General features: G+C 53.1%; 9 protein-coding genes across 9 annotated transcripts; 5 read left to right on the top strand and 4 right to left on the bottom strand.

The window, feature by feature from the left end:
- Window positions 1-159: 159 nt before the first annotated feature.
- On the top strand, window positions 160-2,793 carry A1O1_03875 (uncharacterized protein; the record flags this gene model as incomplete). The annotated part of the gene is made up of 1 exon (XM_007724775.1): window positions 160-2,793. One exon carries the CDS (start codon window positions 160-162, stop codon window positions 2,791-2,793), a length of 2,634 nt encoding a protein of 877 aa, XP_007722965.1.
- A 499-nt stretch (window positions 2,794-3,292) lies between these two features.
- On the bottom strand, window positions 3,293-6,215 carry A1O1_03874 (uncharacterized protein; the record flags this gene model as incomplete). The annotated part of the gene is made up of 3 exons (XM_007724774.1): window positions 3,293-3,601; window positions 3,667-5,838; window positions 5,886-6,215. 3 exons carry the CDS (start codon window positions 6,213-6,215, stop codon window positions 3,293-3,295), a joined length of 2,811 nt encoding a protein of 936 aa, XP_007722964.1.
- Window positions 6,216-6,452: 237 nt separating this feature from the next.
- A1O1_03873 (uncharacterized protein) lies at window positions 6,453-7,149 on the top strand (the record flags this gene model as incomplete). Its single annotated transcript, XM_007724773.1, has 4 exons — window positions 6,453-6,512; window positions 6,577-6,686; window positions 6,735-6,779; window positions 6,828-7,149. The coding sequence occupies 4 exons, from the start codon at window positions 6,453-6,455 to the stop codon at window positions 7,147-7,149; spliced, it is 537 nt and encodes a 178-aa protein (XP_007722963.1).
- Window positions 7,150-7,242: 93 nt separating this feature from the next.
- A1O1_03872 (glutamine amidotransferase) lies at window positions 7,243-8,126 on the bottom strand (the record flags this gene model as incomplete). The annotated part of the gene is made up of 2 exons (XM_007724772.1): window positions 7,243-7,822; window positions 7,879-8,126. 2 exons carry the CDS (start codon window positions 8,124-8,126, stop codon window positions 7,243-7,245), a joined length of 828 nt encoding a protein of 275 aa, XP_007722962.1.
- A 900-nt stretch (window positions 8,127-9,026) lies between these two features.
- A1O1_03871 (uncharacterized protein) lies at window positions 9,027-10,346 on the top strand (the record flags this gene model as incomplete). Its single annotated transcript, XM_007724771.1, has 1 exon — window positions 9,027-10,346. The coding sequence occupies one exon, from the start codon at window positions 9,027-9,029 to the stop codon at window positions 10,344-10,346; it is 1,320 nt and encodes a 439-aa protein (XP_007722961.1).
- Window positions 10,347-10,500: 154 nt separating this feature from the next.
- On the bottom strand, window positions 10,501-12,111 carry A1O1_03870 (uncharacterized protein; the record flags this gene model as incomplete). The annotated part of the gene is made up of 1 exon (XM_007724770.1): window positions 10,501-12,111. The coding sequence occupies one exon, from the start codon at window positions 12,109-12,111 to the stop codon at window positions 10,501-10,503; it is 1,611 nt and encodes a 536-aa protein (XP_007722960.1).
- Window positions 12,112-13,558: 1,447 nt separating this feature from the next.
- On the top strand, window positions 13,559-14,899 carry A1O1_03869 (translation initiation factor 5; the record flags this gene model as incomplete). Its single annotated transcript, XM_007724769.1, has 2 exons — window positions 13,559-13,659; window positions 13,714-14,899. The coding sequence occupies 2 exons, from the start codon at window positions 13,559-13,561 to the stop codon at window positions 14,897-14,899; spliced, it is 1,287 nt and encodes a 428-aa protein (XP_007722959.1).
- Window positions 14,900-15,166: 267 nt separating this feature from the next.
- A1O1_03868 (uncharacterized protein) lies at window positions 15,167-15,946 on the bottom strand (the record flags this gene model as incomplete). Its single annotated transcript, XM_007724768.1, has 1 exon — window positions 15,167-15,946. One exon carries the CDS (start codon window positions 15,944-15,946, stop codon window positions 15,167-15,169), a length of 780 nt encoding a protein of 259 aa, XP_007722958.1.
- Window positions 15,947-17,110: 1,164 nt separating this feature from the next.
- Window positions 17,111-19,876, top strand: A1O1_03867 (chloride channel, other eukaryote; the record flags this gene model as incomplete). The annotated part of the gene is made up of 1 exon (XM_007724767.1): window positions 17,111-19,876. One exon carries the CDS (start codon window positions 17,111-17,113, stop codon window positions 19,874-19,876), a length of 2,766 nt encoding a protein of 921 aa, XP_007722957.1.
- Window positions 19,877-20,789: the final 913 nt, after the last annotated feature.

Below are 20,789 nucleotides of genomic sequence, written 5' to 3'. Positions count from 1 at the left end.
ACAGTCAACGTGACTTTTGCACTACTCAAAACGCGGGTCTCCACGACGCGTCTTCACACGCGTTGAGTGTTTTTGCCTCTGCGGCTTTCCAACCACCACGAATACAGACACTTGAGACACTTGAACTCTGCAATCAGATTACAAACAACATAGACGACCATGGAAGAGCCGCTGTCGACTCCAAGGCTACCATCGGCTCCGAGTTTCAAGGCAAATCCTGCATTCAGCAAGGAGCAGCTTCTCTCATCATCGCCAGGATTTGGGACACCCGCATATCCAATTGTCAACCGGCCACCTGGGATCAAGCAGCCATTTGCAAGCAAGTCGAATAGTACGACAGAAAATGTGCCGACAGTCCTGCCCATCCTGCTCCCGCCCCAGGCGCTTCGACGGGTCGCCTTCATCACTCTCACCAAGAAGCATAACTTGACCATAACCACGTCCGGTCTGCGTCTCCTATCTACGTTTGTGGGCAAGTTCTGCGGGAGCGGCTGGCGAGAAGCTGGCCTAGCAGAACGTGTTCTGGACGAAGTTGCAAAGTTATGGAAGCGAAATGGAGGCGGGCTGATTGTCGAAGATGGGCTAGACAAAAAGCTGTCCAATATCTTGAAGATTCTCGAGCCATGCATGTCCGGTGGACGGCCCGATATGGCTAAACTGTCACGTACCAACAATGCGGTCAACAATCCGAATCTATCCCGAACAGCATCCTTCAGCGGACGGCCTGGTGCCAGCAGAGAGGAAAGCCAGACCAGTTTGGGTGGCCCAGACTTGCGTCCCGGCGAAAACGGTGACCAGGACGAGGAAGACGACGACGAAACACAACTCGATCCACGCTCGTACTTGAAGATCGTCTCAGCCTTCGACCAGCCTAGAATGATGTACTCGACTTCCAAAAAGTGTTTCGAGCCGATGGCCGGCCCGCCGAGTCTCCTCCCTCCCATACAACATAAAGTATCCATGTTCAGGAACCGTTACCATCTTGTCCACCAGCGACTGCTGAGGAACGAGTCTTTCCAAGCACCTTCATTCTCAACAATCACACGACCACCGAGCCTTATGCACTCTGGCAGCAGTGTGGCCACACTTCAGAAAGCATACAAGATCACCCCTATTTCCAACTTGCTGGGCCGGTCTGGAACATTGCACCTTCTCCTAGGCATGCTCGTCCACTCAGCAGCCGGTGACCTCGCCGTGTCAGATCTATCTGGGAGCGTTGTTCTCGACATGTCAGTCGCACGGCCCATCCCCGAGGATGGGGCATGGTTCTGTCCAGGCATGATGGTGCTTCTTGAGGGAACGTATGAGGAGGACGGCTCCCACAATTCAAACCTAGGCTCGGCTTCAGGAGTGGGCGGCCAAATCAAAGGCCATTTTATTGTCGACACGATGGCCGGCCCACCAGCCGAACGGCGGGCGCTGACCATCGGTGCGTCCAACGGAGCGGACGCGAACATCTCCCATACCAGTGTCGGCGCGGGGTTTGGCTGGATCGACTTTTTAGGAGTAGGAAGTGAGAAAGGCATTGGACCGCAAATGCAAAGGATTCAGAAACGCGTCTTCAGCTCTAGTTCGCCCTCCGTCCTCCACGACATCAACAATACGACTGAGAACGCCGAAGGAGAAGCAGAGGACCAAGAACAACCCATACGAACTAAGATCGCCATCCTGGGCGAATGCAACCTCGACAGCCCGCGCACGCTCGAAGCCATTCGAGCCATCCTGTCATCGTACACTTCATCCAGCAACGAGGTCGCGGACTTACCTCTCTCGATTGTCATGATGGGCAATTTCGTCTCCGCAGCCTGCATGGCTGGGTCCACAAAAGGAGGCGGCAGCGTCGAGTACAAGGAATACTTTGACGCGCTGGCATCTGTCCTATCCGAGTTCCCTTCTCTTCTATCAAGCACAACACTCGTCTTCGTGCCAGGGGACAATGACCCGTGGGCAAGCTCTTTCTCCGCGGGGGCAGCCTGCGCAATTCCACGCCAGGGTGTCCCTGAGATATTCACGTCGCGGATCCGCAGGGCCATTGCAACTGCCAACGCCGAAAGCAGCAGTAACAACAGCAAGAAAGACAAGAACTCCTCCTCATCCTCCCCAGCAGGAGAAGCGGTGTGGACGACCAATCCCGCTCGAGTCAGCATGTTCGGACCACTGGAAGAAGTCGTGTTATTCAGAGACGACATTACAAGCCGCTTCCGCAGAAATGCCATCACCTTTGCCAAACTTGAAGGAGACGACGATGATGAAAATGACGAAGAGGTTGACCACGAAGAAAGACATACGGAACAACAAGCAACAATCGATGATGATGGGTCGGCGCCCATAACGGACACGAACGCCGACGACGACGCCGATGACGACGACAAAGACAGCGACGGTCTCGACAAACGTGTCCACGAAGCAACCTCGCACCTCCCTTCCGCCGTGACGGTCCCTACCGCCTCCGAGAGAAAACCAAACACATACACCCTCCAGGCAGCGCGTAAGCTCATCAAAACCGTCCTGGACCAATCACACCTCGCGCCCTTCACGCACTCCATCCGCCCTGTCTTCTGGGACCACGCCTCGCCGCTGTCATTGTATCCTCTTCCCACGGCGCTGGTGCTGGCGGACGCGGAAACACCCGCTTTCGCAATCACCTATGAAGGATGTCACGTCATGAATCCTGGCAGAGTCGTCGATGAGTTGGCTATGAGTCGAGCCGCGGCTAGGGGAGCTGGGGTTGGCAGGTGGATTGAATATGATGTCAAAAGTAGGAAGGGGGAGAGCAGGGAGGTGATATTCTAAGAAGGAGGCCAGGGCGGTGATTATGGCATTGGTGAAAACGGGAGCTTGATTAAAAAGCAACTGTCATGCTACGGATGATTTAAAATATGTGCGTGTTGAGCGAACGGCATGTTTGGATCTCGTGATGATGATGATTGTTCTAATGTCTGGCAATGAGGCCGGCGGTCGTCCGAAGAGAAAAGGGACATGGAATATAGCATGGCGTACCCGGAGCACGTAGGAATGCAAAACAGAGCTCGGAATCAGCTTGGATGGCGGGCCACATTTGCACAATCCAAGCCTCGTTTTTTCATAGTCTCGATTCTTGCGGAACTGAGGCCGGAACGACCAACGCTGTACACGCTCACACTTGCACACTCACGCCCAGTCTGCGTGTCCAGTGGATAGACAAGCATGCCCTCTTTGATCACTCTTTTCAAGATCAAGATCAAGATCATCGCATCATCACCATGACCGCCTCCCTCCCCCGTACGTGACGGCAGCGATAGGACGAATACATCTAATACTCGACCTTGAGCCGCTCGAGCCGCTTCATGACAGCGTCAATGACAGCGCCCTCGCGTTCCACCATGGCCATGACATCCGCGATGCGCTCCTTTTGCAGTCGGCTTGGGACACCGAATGGTTGCGCCGAGCCAGAAGCAGAAATGCTATACCTCGAACCAGCCATGGAGCCGTTGGACATGGTAGACGCCGACATTGCGGATGTCACTGCCGAATCGCCACGCTCGAGGGTCGATGCTGTTTCCTGCTGTTGCTTCTCCAGCCGCTTGCTTTCCTCCAGGAGGTCGTGGGCAAGTTGTTTGACCTGACACCCCGTGTTAGTCTCTCCACAACGATTGTGGTTTGGATGGACGGCCAGATGTGACTTACAGTCTCAAACCTCTTGTCCAGTCTAGCGTTTTCCTCCTCATGTGTCTCCACGTCCTGCTCATCGACTTCGACGCCGACGTTCTTCCCTAGAACGTCGACCTCCTCGATCCAAGCCTTTTCTTTCGAACTCAGCTCTCGCTTGGCAGATCCAGCCCGTCCGACTTTTCTTCTTAGAGCTTCGTATCGCGCCATCAACCTTGCTTGTTTGTCCTTTGCATCCTGGAGTCTGGCGTCGTGGGTCTTTTTCTCCTTGGCATTCCCGTCCTCGTCTACATCTCCGCTCGGTCGAAGATTCTGTAATCTCTGCGCCAGTTCGCTCATTTGCTTGACTTGATCACCAAGTTCCTCTCTGAGGCGATCGCAACGGCGGAAAAGCTCTGCTGCCGCCTTCTCCATTTCTGCAGATTGTGCACCAATCGTGCGATGGGCGTTAGTCATTACCTCCAACATGGCCGGACTGAGGCGCATCGGCTTTTCGATTATCGCCCGCTTGAGGTTGGCTGGTAGTCGCTGTCTCATGTACTCCAGGGGGTAGAGGTGGTTGGCATAGAAGATCTTGGCCGGAACGTACGGTGACCTAGTCGGCAGGGTCTCAAGTTCGTTTGAATCTTCGCCGGCGCTGACTCTAGCTACCTGAGTGTTCAGACGCGTTGGGGAGGTCGCCGTGAGCTCAAGGGAGGATGGTTCGATGAAGGAGGCCCGAAGGTGTGCCTGATCGAAGAAGACTGCGTACGCCGAAGAAGGCGTCGTTGTTAGGAGAAAGTACCCCAGGGATATATCATCGAGAACTGCCGGAGCAGAAAGAACTTCCGTTGGTTCTGGGATGTCAATCACTTTGTTCAACTGACAAACTTGACTTTGACAACTGGTCTCCAGCCGCATCTGCAGACCCGGATCGATAGGCTCCGTCCCGGTCAGTTCGGCGGCAAGTCGTGTCACCCAGTCATTGAGAAAAATCGAGTAGATCTGGGCCGAAGTGGTCAAGAATACGTTATAGTTGTGAACGATGTCCCCAGTAAACATTGGCCAGTTTGTTCCTGAGTCGGTTGTGGAATCATTGACAGCGAATGTCTCAATCAGAGTCAATTCTTTTGCATCTGATGTGGGTACACTGAACGCGCTTTTGCCTTTTTTTGGAAGCCACTGTCCCGACACTCCATCAAGATCAATCGCGAACCAAAGTTCGTTCTGAGGCGTTGCCACACAGATTGTCGTGAAGGGGACCCCAGTGTATGCGGCGAGGTCGAAGTCGTCGTAGAGATCTTCTCCACCCATCAGATCCTCTCCGTCCAGCTTGGCGGGCATAACAAAAATGTCCGAGATCTCAATGTCCTTGTCATCATCCTCTGGTTGAATGGCGAACGGGCCTTGCAGGCGTGGAATAGCGCTTGGATTCTGTGGTCGTAGTCGGATCTCACATTCACTGAGGCTATCGGTTGACTCCATCAACAGTGGCTCATCGCTGTCAATTTCTTGGACCCATTCATATTGCTGGTCCGCTGCTCGTCGCTCATCCATGTCCGCCTCTTCTCCCGCTATCGATGCCATGCGAGAAACGGCGGTCGTGGATAAAGAAGGAATGGTTGTCGCTGTGGGCTTCCATTTCGAAGGTAGCAATGGACACAGAGCGTATATGTCCCCATTCCTCATGGCGACCCAGAGCGTCATGCTTGCCCACGCATCTTCGTCGTCCCGACCTCGACCGCCAAAGGTAGCAGCCGATACTTCCATGTCAAAGTCATCCACTGAAAAGCCACGAGCCTTCCCAAAGGCTGACGGCTCAAAGTCCTGGTCACATGATACACCATCCGCCAGCTTTCGCAGATCAATGGCGAGATACGGGCGTTCAAATGACCATTTGTTGGACCGATCCAATTCCCACACTCGCACAGCGGCTGAGGCAGTAACAGTCACGATTGAGTCGTTTGAAGCACCAGCCGCCGCCAGTGGGTGCCACAAAACGGCGGATAGAGGAGACTCGGGAATGACATGGATGGTAGGGCCAAGTTGGTATGTTTTGAGTTTCAGCGGTGAGCGGTCATGGTCCCTCAGCCGTGAGGACGGGGGCAATACTGCGATGTGTACTGTGTGTTCTGTGCAGACAGCAAGGAATATGCCCGAGGGAGATATAGTTATTTGTCGAATTTGATAGTAGATGGATACGTCAAGAGTCTGCGCTCGTCAGAGAATTCAAAACACCGTCCTCTACAGGTGCTTACCCTGTAGACATCCTCTTCTGCACCCTGAGCAACTCCAGTCCTTGCAGGACCAAATCGATTGCTCCTGGCCTGCGTGCTCTCCTCCCATTCATCTCTGACAGTTGCAAGGTCCGCCCATCGGATCTTATTGCCCACGACGGTAAAGACTTCTGTCCCTCTGCTGGCGACAAGTCTTCTCGGTCCTTGATATTTCGTAGAAGAAGGCGTACCAAGATAAGAGGAGCGTTTCGAAGGAGAAGCAGGCGATTGAGGTGCAGGGTCCGAGAATATTTTTGCACCTGGCGAAGGGCGTGATAGCCATGGAGGAGTGTAACCAATGACTTTTGGCATGTTGAGATTGCTCACAACCATGTAATGCTCTGTCTGAGGAAGAAGAACGGAGGATTGACCCCAGAGGTGGAGTGAAGGTACATTGGTAGTGGTCGCCAGGTCGCAAACAACAAGGGTTGAAGTTGTCTGCAGCCAGCCGCGTTTCTGAAAGACGCGCGCCGCAGTCAACCACATTTTCCTTCTCTCTCCGTATGTACTGAACCTATTAACCACCCAATCCACTCCCCAGCAATTACAATGCAGTCTACTATTACAGTTGAACGGCTAGACAGGCCGAGCACCTACTACACTGCGAAGGTGCGTTTGTCCTCAAGCTTGCCTTACTGTGGCTGGGCTGAGCTGAGCTGATGTGTGTCTGCAGAAGAAGCGCAAGTACGGGCGAGACCAGCCGGATGAGAGAGATGGTGCTGGCAACAAAGCAGAAGAAGATGATCCTCTCAAGGATGCGACAACCCTCTACGTGGGCAATTTGTCTGTGTCCTCGTTGCTACGTGACTGGCCTCAGCTGAACGTCAATAGGTCATTCTATACGACTGAAGAACAAATCCATGAGTTGTTTTCCAAGTAAGACACCTCGCCATCGACCGGTTGTCCTCTACTGACAAGCTTTAGATGCGGCGAGATCAAAAGACTGGTCATGGGCCTGGATCGGTTCCAGAAGACGCCTTGCGGATTTTGTTTCGTCGAATACTACACTCACCAGGACGCCCTCGATTGCATGAAATACATCGGTGGAACGAAGCTCGATGAGCGTGTCATCAGGACTGATCTCGATGTCGGTTTCCAGGAAGGAAGACAGTACGGCCGTGGCAAATCAGGCGGTCAGGTTCGCGACGAATACCGAGACGAATTTGACCCTGGAAGAGGAGGCTATGGACGAGCCATCGATGCGGAGCGACGCAAGGAGGAGGAAGAGTACGGAGCAGGGAAATGATTCATCAGTCTATGCGCCAGGAACGCCTTCTATTCGGGGCTCTGCGTGCCCGACCTTGGTCTATTCAGCGTCGTGCCTCCACTTTATACACGATCACCGCACTGCAGCTCGATCCCCTACCGCATCGAGGACTTGCCTCAACCACCAGACATGTATCCGAATGTCAGACGTCAATTCGGGGTGGAAGCTGGTCCCAAAAACATTGCCTTGCTTGACTGCGATAATGTCGCCGACCTCTTCTCCAGCATCCAGCTCCGCTCCCATCGCCTGGGCTTTCTTCAGGCGACCGGGGAGCTTTCCCATGATATCGACATGGGAGCTCATTGCCAACTTTGCCTGCTCGTCCTTGGCCGATTTGGAGGGCGCCACTACGGTCTGGCCGGCTTGCTGCTCAGCATTCTGAATACCCTCGACGTTGGGAAGTATCTTCTCAACAACGGGTGCTCGAATGAAGATTCCAGGAAAGGGTTTGGCGGGACTTGACCCTCCGGCTCTCAAAAAGGGTAGATCCAGGTCCGCCTCAAAGCTCTCAATCTGTCTGCCAAAGTGATTGCGGCGAACACGCACATCCAGACCTCCGATCAGTTCCTGGCCTCCCTTCTTGGTGGCATTTGCCGCTTCGGCGAGAAGGATCAGTCCGGCACACGTGCCCCAGGTGGGCTTGCGAGAGACTCTGCGGAGGTTCAGTCAGTTCGTAGACAGCGACGGGAGGAGAGAGCTAAGGCATACTTGACAAATTCTCGCAGAGGTTCGAGCAAGCCGGACTGTGCTGCGACCAACGACATAGTTGTGCTCTCGCCTCCGGGAATAATCAATGCATCACAACGAGCCAACTGCTCTGCATTTCTGACTTCAATAAAGTCGAATGACTCTGTCACTCCCTCGTGCCCATGCAAGTAATCCGCCGCTCGCTTTAGCAGGACTAGATGCTCAAGGAAAGCGCCTTGTAGGGCCAACACACCGACTGTGATGGTCATCGACGGGAAAGGCGAACAAGCGAACTAGGGGAGAAAGGAGTAATGCAAGGCGCTCTGCAATTTCGTCCAGCCAGTCTTCATATCGAAGTCAGATACGCGGGTTTGTGTCATCCATCGATCAAAGGGCGAAGTTCACAGAAAGAGGTTCTGCCACCGCCTGATTCACCGTATGTCTGATTGGTCGATCTCGTTGGCCCCTCGCCTGCGCTGCGCCTGCAAAAGCGCAGCCAATCTCTCAGATACGTACCTACTACACAGCTGTATAGTATACCTTATTATTAGTATAGTAATACTGCAGTGTACACCACTACCTTATTACTACTACTACTATACTCCACAGATCTCCATGACTCAATCAATGTTCCTCCCAGTCCACCACACGTTGTTTGATATTCCCAGTCAATCACTGTTCATCCACTTGCAGTCAGATCTCGATGCAGCATATCAGGCAAAGCCTCGCCGTCAGCCTTGTGGAACCTGACATGGTTTACGATCCTCTCCGGCCGCTTCGGACCATAGACGTGCTATATTAAGCCACATCGATCGGCATCTGGCCTCGATTCTATGCACTTTCCTCTGCCTCTTTCGGTACTATGCTTGCGCCAGTCTTTGCAATTCATCTGCGGACAGAGACCATGGCTCTTTCCTAGATTTTCCACAGCCTTCTTGGATTGAGATCAGGCCTGAATGCGCTTAGAAGTTTGTGGGTTGACCAAATATACTCTTCCTGTGTCAAGGCGGGCCGCCTGCTCATGAACAGCTTGATGGTGAATACAAAACCACTACTCCAGGGGTTCAAAACACCAGACGCTGTCTACCAGCAGATCATCGTTCCTGTAGAAATCGCTACTATTCAGAATCTCAGCGTCACTACACCTGAGCTGATCAAATCCTAACACAATGTCTACACAATCTCAGCCGAGATACGCGACCGTCATTGATCGCTACTATATTGATACCAGGCCTCTTGTCCCAATTCCATCGAACACAAAGTCAACGCAGCCTCTCCCGTTACTGTCAACGTTGCAATACTCCGATCAAGAAGCCGTCACCCGCTTCATTCGCCCTGCGGATCGCTTCATGTCCCTCGCCAGCGCTCTGCTGAAATACACCTTCATCCACAGACGAGCCAAAATTCCTTGGTCGCGGGTACAAGTCTCGAGGACTCCTCATCCCCATCGCCGGCCCTATTGGACCCCCTTGGAGGATTGGAAGGCACCAGTGGAGGGAGACTCCGGCTCTAGAATTGGAGGGCTGGAATTCAATGTTTCCCACCAAGCCGGCCTCATTGCCATCGTCGGCTGCAGTACGCCCACAGCACAACTACCGACTCCACATACGCATGTTGCTCCTGGATCGTCTGCATCAAGTGATTCGTACGAGCAATTGGATTTGACAGGCCATCGGACACCCACTCTGACGCCCAACGAGGTCAGACTGGGCGTTGACATAGCCTGCACGAACGAAGACAAGCGAACGCCGCAGGATATGACGACTCAGGAAAAGTTTGATGAATGGGTGGACATCTTCGCCGAGATGTTCTCGGACCGTGAGCGTTGGAATATGCGACATGCCCCGATCCCTGTCCCCGTGGTGGAGCGTGAAGAGGGTGAGTGCTGGGACAGCGAGGGCTCGTCGGTGGACACGGCGAACGGAACGCCCTTGCAGGACCGTGATGCAAGGCTGATAAACCTGAAGCTCCGCCGCTTCTACGCTTACTGGAGCCTGAAGGAAGCATATATCAAAATGGTCGGTGAAGGTCTACTTGCGGACTGGCTACGAGAACTCGAATTCCTCAATGTCGTGGCACCGCCCGAGCCTGCCCATCATCATCCGAGCCGCGATCACACCCCTACTCACAGTTCCGCCCGTACATCATCAGTGGCCCCCAAGCACTTGCCAAACGTACAGGCGAATAACAATGCACATCTGTATCCGCCAGAACTAAGGCACCAGAATGAAGCTAGAAAATGGACGCCGCCGGACAAGGCCGAGCGCGGCATGACGGCCCTTTTGCACGGGAAGAAAGTCGAAGATGTCGATATCGAGTTGGTGGCCTACGACGAAGACTTCATGGTCTCCACAGCGATGCGCGGTGTCGAAGAACAGGAGCCCGGCAGTATAGCAGATGACACATCCCAATGGAAGCGGTGGCTGAGACTGGACATCGAGGAGGATATTAAGCCCTGTGCCGAAGGAAGATGCAGCTGTCTTGCATAGACGGCCGGAAAACGGTGCTCTTGAATCAAAAATCAGCATGAAGGTGATCAGACCGGCATGTGTGTTCAAAAGGCGTCTTTTCGACCTTGTTCTGCAATACCCCAGGTTTGCTTTTCAATTCCAAACTATCCAAAATCAAACGCTTGGTCCGATCTCAACCAGCTGTTGCCATCTGAGCCTTGACATGCCTTCCAAACGGACCGTTGCTACCTATCCCTCGGCCGTCTTTGATCTCTTGGCCCAGCAGGTACAACTCGTCGAGGAAAGCCGGGATGAAACTTCCCGGACCCCTGCAGTCTTGCCGGGCCTCCGCCCTCTCTGCCGCGATTTCGTAATGCAAGATGCCTGCCAATGCTGCCAAAAGCTTGTCTTGTGGATGTACTGCGACGTAACTTGCAATGACAGACCCCAGCGCACAGCCAGAACCTGTGATCTTGCCGAGATACTGTGAACCGTTCTCGATAGCAACGGTCCGCTCTCCGTCCGACAGGTAGTCCGTCTTTCCGGTCATGAGCACGACACAATGCTCGCGCAAGGCAATGGCCTTGACGAGTTTCGCTTTTTCTTCGGCCGTGGAGACGGAAGGACCAGAATCGACGCCTCTTTGTCGCGTCGTTGACGTGCCAGCTACGGCGCCAATCTCGCTCTCGTTGCCCTTGATAACACTAAAGAATCCAGCGGCGAGAAGTGTCTTGACAGCATCACGACGGACGGCCGTTGCACCACCACCGACAGGGTCGAACAGAACAGGCGCGCCAACGGCATTGTATGCTCTCAATCCGGCGGTGAAGGCGTTCATCTTATCAGGGGTTGCCGTGCCCATGTTGATGACGAGCGCGCCGCCTAGTCGAGCTAGGTCTGGGGCTTCAGGCCCATTTTCGGACATTATAGGGGACGAACCTGTTGCTAGACAGACATTGGCGGCAAAGTTCTGAACGACCGTGTTGGTCATGTTATGGCAGAGGACAGAGGATGAGACATGTGCTTTGATAATGTAGGGAATCTGCGCGATCAGGTTCGCGAAATCCGTGATGCGGGCTGTGTTCGGTGGCACAGCCGCGTAGAATTTCTCGGGGGCCGTCTTGATCAAGTCGAGAAGCGACCTGGCAGAGGCTTGAGGATCCATTGATGCCATGATGGCACTGACTACAGCGACGCCATTCAGTCGGTTGGAGCCGTGGGCAGACTGGTGTAAGACGCGCTGGACATTAGATGCATTGATACTGCCGATAGCAACGCAGGGAACCGTTTTCTCCGTGCCGGTCGCACAGGCGGCCAGAATCTCCTGGAGACCTCGGGTGCCGATGATGGATTTGGTGTCTGTCTTTGTCGGCGTCGCAAACGTAGTTCCAATGCCTAGGTAATCTGCGCCATCTTCAATCGCCTTCTGAGCCTCCTCGACCGACGACGCTGTGACCCCTATGATTGCATCCGGTCCCAGAATCTTTCTGGCTTCGACGCAACCCATGTCGTCTTGACCTATGTGGATGCCTTCAGCACCCACAGCCTGGCAGACATCGAGGCGATCGTTGATCAGCAGAGGCACATTGTGTTTTTGGGTGACGGCATGGAGTTTGGAGGCAATCTCAACCATCACTCCCGTGTCGGCGTGTTTGTCGCGATACTGGACAATGGTGACCCCGCCTTCTATAGCTTGGTCAACTACCTCGACGATGTCCTTGTCACCGAGAATTGCTGGCGTTGAGTCCGTCACCAGGTACAGAGACCAGTCTACCGGTAGTCTTGCTCTCGACTTCTGCGCCATCTTGTGACTGAGCTTCTTTGTCTGATTTTGTCAAATCAATAAATTGTGCCATTCACTTCAATACCATGGTAGGATCAGGTACAATTCCTCTTCCTAGTTCTAGCACGGTTGCTTCAACTTGAATAACCTCAAAGGCGGGCAAAAACGACCAGTAGTACGCTGAGACTGCACATCCTCTTAGCTGGTCGTATACGGAAGACGGAGAAGAGTTTAGCGCCTAATTAGGACAAGAAGGCGATTGTGTCATTATCAACCGGATATCGTTGTTACAGGTAAAGCGTTGGAGATAGGCCGCACGAGGCTGGAGCTGGCACAACTCTCGCAATCAGTATACAGTGCTCAGTTGACTGACTGACCAAAGAGTAGTGATTCCACGTCCACACCTTGTTTGTGTAACCCGTACTAGGTAGTCATCAATAATGTGAGCCCATTGTCAGGCCTTGTAAACAAACGTTGTATGCAGCAGCAATAATAGGGTGAGTTTGCTACAAAGAATTGGCGAAGGGGAACGGGAGACTGCCATGGCCCCTTTAGGCCTTAGGCTGACTGGGGCACACAATAATAATACAGAGTCCTAGGTGCAGTGGGACGTCCGGGTAAGCCGCTGTTGACAGTGTACAGTTAAAGGGAAAAAGCCTCAACCGCCCCCGCACGCCTGGAACACAGCGAAAGGCAGCAAATCCCAGGCATCAATCTTAATCAGCTCGATCCTCATCGCTCCTCGCCAGGCGGCCAGGCGATGAAATTTTCTTGCAGCCCCGACTGCACTGCAGCTCATTCCGCGCTCGGCCACTCGGTCTCGGTCGCCTTATGCTACAGCGCTCAAGCTGCAGTGCGAGTCGGCCGGCCGCCTAGCGCAGTTGTTGGCTTTTGCTCTACTGTTCCTTTCACATTTTGTCTTTGCCTCCTTCCCGTTTCTTCTTTCTCCCACCATCATCACTTTCACAACAGTGAAGAGTCGAGAATTCTCCTGTTTCACCAGGCGTTCTCATCGTCATTATCATCACCGCCAACTTGAAAGCCCCAACTATCCACCTACTGCGGTACACTGCCTGCCAGCACTCTTCCAGACCCGCGCAACCTAACGCTGGTTTCCTTTCCACCTACAGAACCTACCGTTCTCGATCAGACGCAGCCTCGATTGTTCATGTATCGGGCATACTTTCACTCCTCCAAAACCAAAACCAAGCAAAAGCTGGACATATATCCGGCCAGCAGACACTCGTGTAGTCCTGCAAGGTCATCATATGGTTGATACGCCGAATACCAGCCGTATCCTTGATGTTCTATCTTACAACCTTGTGGTGATATCCACGCATGTCTGGTCGCTTTGAAAGAGTTGTCTACGCCTCTTTGTTTCTTTGCATGCACCCCCAAAATTAAGCCAAATATTGGTTCTTGAAAGTGAGATACTTGTCTTCAGGAAACTCCAACAACATCCCTCAAAATGGCTACCATCAACATTCGTCGGGATGTCAGTGATCCCTTCTATCGCTACAAGATGGAACGCTTGCAATCCAAGATTGAAGGGAAAGGAAACGGCATCAAGTAAGTATGGGAATGTTTTATGTCATGATGTTTGTATGCTAACCGTCACTCCAGGACCGTCGTTGCAAACCTTCCAAGCGTCTCAGCCTCCCTGGCCCGTCCTCCGTCCTATGTCATCAAGTACTTCGGTTTCGAGCTGGGCGCTCAGACAAACACCAACCCGAAGGATGACCGCTGGATCATCAACGGAGCCCACGAAGCAAACAAGCTGCAAGACTCCTTGGATGGCTTCATCTCTAGGTTTGTCCTATGCAAGTCATGCAAGAACCCCGAGACCACAATCAACGTCAAGGATGGTCGGATCTTGTTGGACTGCAAGGCATGTGGTCAACGTACTGACGTCGACATACGCCACAAATTGAGCGGTTTCATCCTCAAGAACGAACCGAAGGGTGGGAAAAGAACCAAGAAAGAAAAGATGACGCGCCGCGACAGGGCCAAGGCCGGGACTCAGGAGAACGGTTCCGCCAACGGTGGCAGTCCGCATGACTCCAACTCCGACAAGGGGGATGCCGACGAGGGCGACCTCGAACTGGCCGCTGGCAGTGACGACGAGTTCACTAAACAGATCACCCAGGAGGCAAAGAGCATTGGAGCCAAGACCAACGGAGAGGTCAAGGACGACGAATGGGCGGTCGACACCTCGGCCGAAGCCGTGGCCGCTCGTGCTAAGGAGTTGCCATCCGACCTGAAGCGCTCGCTCGCCTTCGACGAAGAAGAAGAGGGTGAGGGCAATGGGATCAGTGTCTACGACCAACTTGGGACCTGGATCATCGACGAAACCAAGGCCAAAGGATCTGTCAGCGAGATTGACGACGTGGAAATCTACAAGAAGGCCAAGGAACTGGGCATTGAGACCAAGCACAAGACACTCACTGTGTTGGCCCAGACCATCTTCGACGAAAACATTGTCAAGCAAATTCCCGCCCGTGCGGAGATGCTCAGGGCCATGATTGGCGAGTCGGAGAAACACATGAAAGCGTTCCTTGGCGGCACCGAACGCTTCATCGGCAACGATCATCCGGAGCTGATTCCTCAGGTCCCTGCCATCCTCATGGGCTACTATCAGAATGACCTTCTCAGTGAAGAGGTGGCCAAAGATTGGGGCCAGAAGGCAAGCAAGAAGTATGTCGACATTGCGACCAGCCGAAAGGTCCGTCAAGCTGCCGACAAATTCTTGCAATGGCTCGACGAAGCCGAGAGCGATGAGGACAGCGACGAGGAGAGTGATGAGGAATAGACGGTGCGCTCTGTTCTTCAGACTCGGTCCTATGGCGATCTGATCTCATCCGGCGTCCGAACTGCAATCCGTTCGCGACACTTCAACTCCACTCCCTGCACGGCTGGTTATCTTTGAAATGGTTTTGATCACTCCTTCCTTGGTATCTCACACACAAACAGTCCTTTCAATTCGTGTCTATGTCTGTTCTTTCTGCCACTAAAACACGTAGCTAGATTTCGAAATGACAATATCTTGTATACGTCGACTTCTTCCGCTCTGATCCATTTATTTGTCGACACCCAGCTTTGCCCTCCAATCTGGAAATATAGAAGGTAGTCTTTCCGGAACATGATCCGGCAGCTTTTCTCGAATGAGCTTGACGAGCTCATCGAAGACCAATTGATATGCAGCCGCCGTGAAGTGTAATCCATCCGACAACAACTCGTCCAAGACCTGGCTCTTTGCTGCGGCCTTGCTTCCGATCAATGGACCTGCGGAGCCCTCCGTCCAACCCGCCTTGAGCATGAAGAGTGTCCAGAGATCCAGTGTCGGTAGATCCAACTCTTGCCCTACTTCTCGACAGGCGGCCGCATACTTGGCTGTCGTTGCAGCAGTTCTCTCGGTGTCCCCTATCTGCCATTCATCGACCGGAGCGGGCACGATCAAGATGATCTTTGTGTCATGGAGCTTGACTCCTTCATAATCGACGATATCTCGCAGAGACTGCTTGTATCTCTCGATCGGGACGTGCTGGGGGCACCCTGGAAGGCAAGCATCGTTCGCGCCGAAGAAGACGGTCATCAGCTGGATTCGAGGGACGCTGGACGAGGGGGGCGCGGTGGTGAAGAATTGCAGGAGATTGTCGTAGCCGGCAGGGGCTGTATATCCACTGAATCCTCGGTTCAGGACATCCGCCCGCCTCATGTACCAGTCCGTCAAGGAGGCGCCGAAGACATGGCTGGCGCCTTGGGTGATGCTGTCGCCGAACAACACGAATTGGGGATATGTCTTGGGACGAGGCGCCGCTGAGCGAGGAGAGGCCGAGAGGTCAGGCGAATGAGACATGGCTCGGTCGAACGAAAGGGAGGTCTCTCGTGGTCGGCGCTGGATATACGTACTTTAGGTTAGGACCTCGAGATGGAACAAAGTAGTACTCGCTGACATTGTATGGTCATAGTGTAGAAGAACAGAGGGTGTGTTTTAGTTGATATCTCAATAGGCGCAGGGGCCCCTTTACCAAACAGATGGGGAGTTAGAGCACGGCCACCAACATGTCTCGACTCTCTACCGCACACAGCAAACAGGACAGAGTACGTGATTATTGACATTCGCTGGATAAGGAGGTACGCTGTTACTGTACCGAGCGACGGCCGACCGAGCGAATCGTTCGTGGTCTCGCTTCTACTCTCATTATTTAGCTGCATATGCCATAGTATGCGGTGTTGCCATCAAATGTTTCCGTCGTCTGGAAATCTGCAAGACATCGTCACCGGGAATGTAGAGAGTATCCATGCCATACTTGTCTGCTATGAGGTCGTCTCCATTATCAAATGGATACATGTACTTACCTTAGATGGCCAAGCATTATCACTAACATCTTGCCTGCGCTCTGAGATTCGTCTTTCTTCCAACATAGTCCATCAACCACTCCACATCGTCTATGAAGCTACAACAAGGCATTGTCCCAGGCGTGGAATCGTTTGCGGAAGTGTTCTTCTTTGGCGGGGCATTTCAGGCATTCCAGTGATGGCTGACCCTCATGCGGGTTAAGGTCTTTTCTACCCTCACAATCAGTCACCGCTTTTGGACGCGTGCCATCTCCCCCTCGGCGCTGTCAGATGATATGGTATCGGAACAACCGCCATCATCTGCTCAGCTGATCGTCCGATGTGAGAGCATAGTTCGGCACACCCTTCTTTTATCACTTCATCAGCCTGTGCAGTTCACCAGGAGCAGTCCACAGACCCCTAGCTGCGGCCATTCGAGAGCCTGAAGGCATTTCGCTTGCCTTGCTAACATCTGACCTCTAGAAGTCATTTCGGTATCGTCGTCTGCGACACCATCTATAACCTTGCCATTCTCCTCGATCAATGACCCCGATGATGATACGGTCTCAAGGCACCAGCTGCATGTAGAGGCGCACCGGACTGCCGCCTACCTCCCTACTGCTGTCCCTCGCTCTTCCCTTTATTGCCGGCCCCTGTCCTGCTCCGCGATCCGACCTCCACCATGCCCAAGTCTTATGTCTCTTTCCACGACCCTAACGAGCATGATGGCCCCAAGAGCCTGTCGCGTTATCCAACTTCTTCCCCCTCTTCGCCAGAAACGCTGCGTAAAACCAGGTCCCCTTCGTTTTCCTCGAGTGAACTGAGGACCCGATTACCACCTCCTTTGAGTATGCCTTCCGAACCTACGGAGACAACTGGATTGCTTGGAGCCGGCGACGGGTCGACGAGCAGATACACTGAGAACAGGGGCCAGTCGTCGCGATCGAGACAGTTGTCGAGGGTGAACAGTTCTACCGGAAGTTTGCGCAGACGGAAAGACTACAATGCACGGCCGTCTGGCGCGAGCAGCCCAGTATGGATGAGGAGTTCGGGGTTCCGAACGCCGAAACTACACCAGTCGATTATGGGATCATTATCAGAAGACGACAGGCTATGGTATGATCAGTTCACCTCGACGGATTGGGTTCACGACAGTATTGCTGATGGGTACCGAGTCTTGGAAATGAGGAAGTTGAAAGGCTTTCGAGGTCGTTTATGGCGCTTCTTTGATTCCACTCAAGGCTGGATCCTGATGGTTCTCATCGGGGTTGCTACTGCCTGCATAGCCTATCTCGTCGACGTGACCGAGTCCGCCATATTCGATATCAAGCGCGGCGTTTGTCAAGACACCTGGTACCTTGGGCGAGACAGATGCTGTTCGGGGAAACGAACCTGCGATAATTGGAAGACCTGGTCAGAACTCATCTCTGTTTCGACCGTCGGTGATACGACAATCGAGTATCTCGCGTTCATAGTCGGGTCCATGGCATTAGCAGGGCTGTCCTGCTTTATCACATTGTACTCGAAGACTATAGTGCCGTCGAACATCGCCTCGACCTTGGATGAAGATCTCGGTGCTGTCAGGACGGACGTCAATCACGGCTCTGATGAGAACAAGCCCGGTTCTGTTCAAACAGTGAATGACCAGGATGTTTCCCCTCCCAGCGTTTACTACGCCGCCGCTGGCAGCGGCGTTGCCGAAGTGAGAGTCATCTTGAGTGGCTTTGTCCTCCATGGGTATCTCGGGTTCCGAGTACTCGTCCTGAAAACTGTTGGCCTCATTCTGAGCGTGGCATCTGGCATGAGTCTTGGAAAGGAAGGCCCATATGTCCATATTGCAACCTGCGTCGGAAACATCGCCTGCCGTCTGTTTTCCAAATACGACCTGAATGATGCTAAGAGAAGAGAAGTACTTTCGGCGAGTGCCGCAAGTGGTGTTGCGGTCGCGTTTGGGTCACCCTTGGGCGGAGTTCTTTTCAGTCTGGAGGAAGTCAGCTACTATTTTCCCCCGAAGACTTTGTTTCGCACATTCTGCTGTTGCATTGTGGCGGCACTGTCCTTGAAATTCCTCAATCCGTATGGCACCAACAAGATCGTCCTTTTTGAAGTCAGGTATTTCTCTGATTGGCATTATTTCGAGCTGTTCAATTTTGCTTTTCTCGGCGTCGTGGGAGGTCTTGCCGGAGCGCTTTTCATCAAGGCGTCTCGATTTTGGGCCACCACGTTTCGTCGGATACCCGTCATCAAACGCCATCCTCTGCTGGAGGTTCTTCTAGTTGCTCTTGTCACCGGTGCCGTCGGCTTTTGGAACCGCTACACGCGGCTCTCCGTGACCGAGCTTCTCTTCGATCTGGCCAGCCCTTGCAACCAGGATACCAGCACTGGACTTTGCCCGAAAGAGGACGAAGTCCTGTCCGTGATCAGTTATCTGGGCTGGGCATTCGTCGTCAAATATATCCTCACCATAATTACCTTTGGTCTCAAGGTTCCCGCAGGCATCTACGTGCCTTCGATGGTTGTGGGTGGCTTGATGGGGCGCATGGTCGGTCACTTTACGCAGTATCTTGTGCTGAGATATCCTGCCTCTTTTCTGTGGAGTGGGTGTCAGGCGTCCGACAACATGGAGGCTTGCGTGACCCCCGGCGTGTATGCCCTCGTCGCTGCGGGCGCTGTCATGTGCGGAGTAACACGTCTGTCGGTGACGCTGGCGGTGATCCTCTTTGAATTGACGGGGAGTCTAGATCATGTACTACCATTCTCGCTTGGGGTTCTCTGCGCCAAATGGACTGCAGACGCGGTGGAGCCACTCAGCATCTACGACCTTCTGACAGACATGAATTCGTATCCTTTCCTCGACAACAAAGGCAGTCCCGTGTTCGACTCTGAACTAGGCGACATTACGCCCCGGTTTCGACGGGACGGAGTGATCGACATCACCTTGTCGCCTCTGGTGAAGGCGAGTGATCTACGAACCAAACTTCGTCGAACACAAGACCTCGGCGAACTTGACGGCGGTCTGCCTATCATCCGAGACAAGGTTCTGGTGGGTCTCATTCCAGCTCCGGACCTGGAATTTGCCCTGGACAGGATCGAGGACGAGGACAGCACGTTGTGCCTGCTTTCCACCTCCAACCACATCTACAATACGCACAACCGGTGTTGGGATGCGTTCGAAGAAGCCGGGTACGATTCAGGACGTGAGTCAGATGGCGAGGAACCCTCCACAGCAAATCCGGTAGAACTCACCCCCTATATCGACCCTGCGCCTGTGGCCTTGGACATGCATTCGCCCATGAACTTGGTGTATCAGTGTTTCGTGAAACTCGGATTGAGATATATATGTGTCTTGAACGAGGGCGAGTACAGAGGCATGGTGCATAAAAAGGCATTTGTCAGATATGTCAAGGCCTTGGAACATTCGCCAAATCATCGAGGAGTCGCCAATTGAGGCTCTTGGACTTTCCATGCATAAACGAAGCGTCTCCGAAGCAGGCCGGACAAGAATTTGTTTGCATGGATCCTGAATGAGGAAGCCATACGGAAGCCTCGCAGAATAAAAATGTGATGATTGCGCAAAAACAAAAAGGATTCGAGATTGTCAGAAGACGGAAAGACCTCTGAAGTTGACCCATCCGTACATGGATCAGAGGACTAGAAGCATGCACCGTTTCACCTTCAGCATACAGTCCATGTTTGGACTTCACAGTATGCGTTGTAATGTTGCATTACATGGCGTCTAGGGGTATGACTTGGAGCGCTAAATCAACGTCGGGCCAGATTCGACGCCACTCAACAGCATGAGATGGCCTACATATGAAGAATACGCTTGCGTAAATATGAGCCCCTGAATATCAATGCATTATAGACCCATAGATCCTCTTGTTGCTAATAAGTTTATCTATGGCCGGAAACGGACGATGTTTAGTTTCTCTCCCAAAGCGGAAAGAGAGCATGCGAACTGGGACCGACAAACCAAGCGCATCAAGTCTACTTGTTTCGGTTCTTTGTTTCGTTTGCGCATGACGATAAGGAGTGTGACATAAAGAAAGACTAGGAAGACAACAGATGTAAAGGCTCGTTTTGATAGTCTGTAATGTGTTGTGGTGAGACAACCACAAGGCTGTGTCTGTTAGAGCGGCGGCACGTCTGACATAATCAACACGTGACAGCTTACCCATAGTGACTAGTCCTCATTGGGCAATATGGAGAACGCGACGTCGACTCCGCCTTCAACTGGTCCGGCAGCGTCAACAGCAGCATCTCACAGCCCGCCTCTGACCATAATCACAGATCTACGCGCAAAAGAACTCCCTCTCCTCTCTCCTCGCAGGAGAATCCCTGCCGGTGTACGCTGCATCGAC

Source organism: Capronia coronata (assembly GCF_000585585.1).
Source record: "Capronia coronata CBS 617.96 chromosome Unknown acBCG-supercont1.3, whole genome shotgun sequence".
NCBI lineage: Eukaryota > Fungi > Ascomycota > Eurotiomycetes > Chaetothyriales > Herpotrichiellaceae > Capronia > Capronia coronata.
This window is presented reverse-complemented; position numbering and strand designations above follow the sequence as displayed.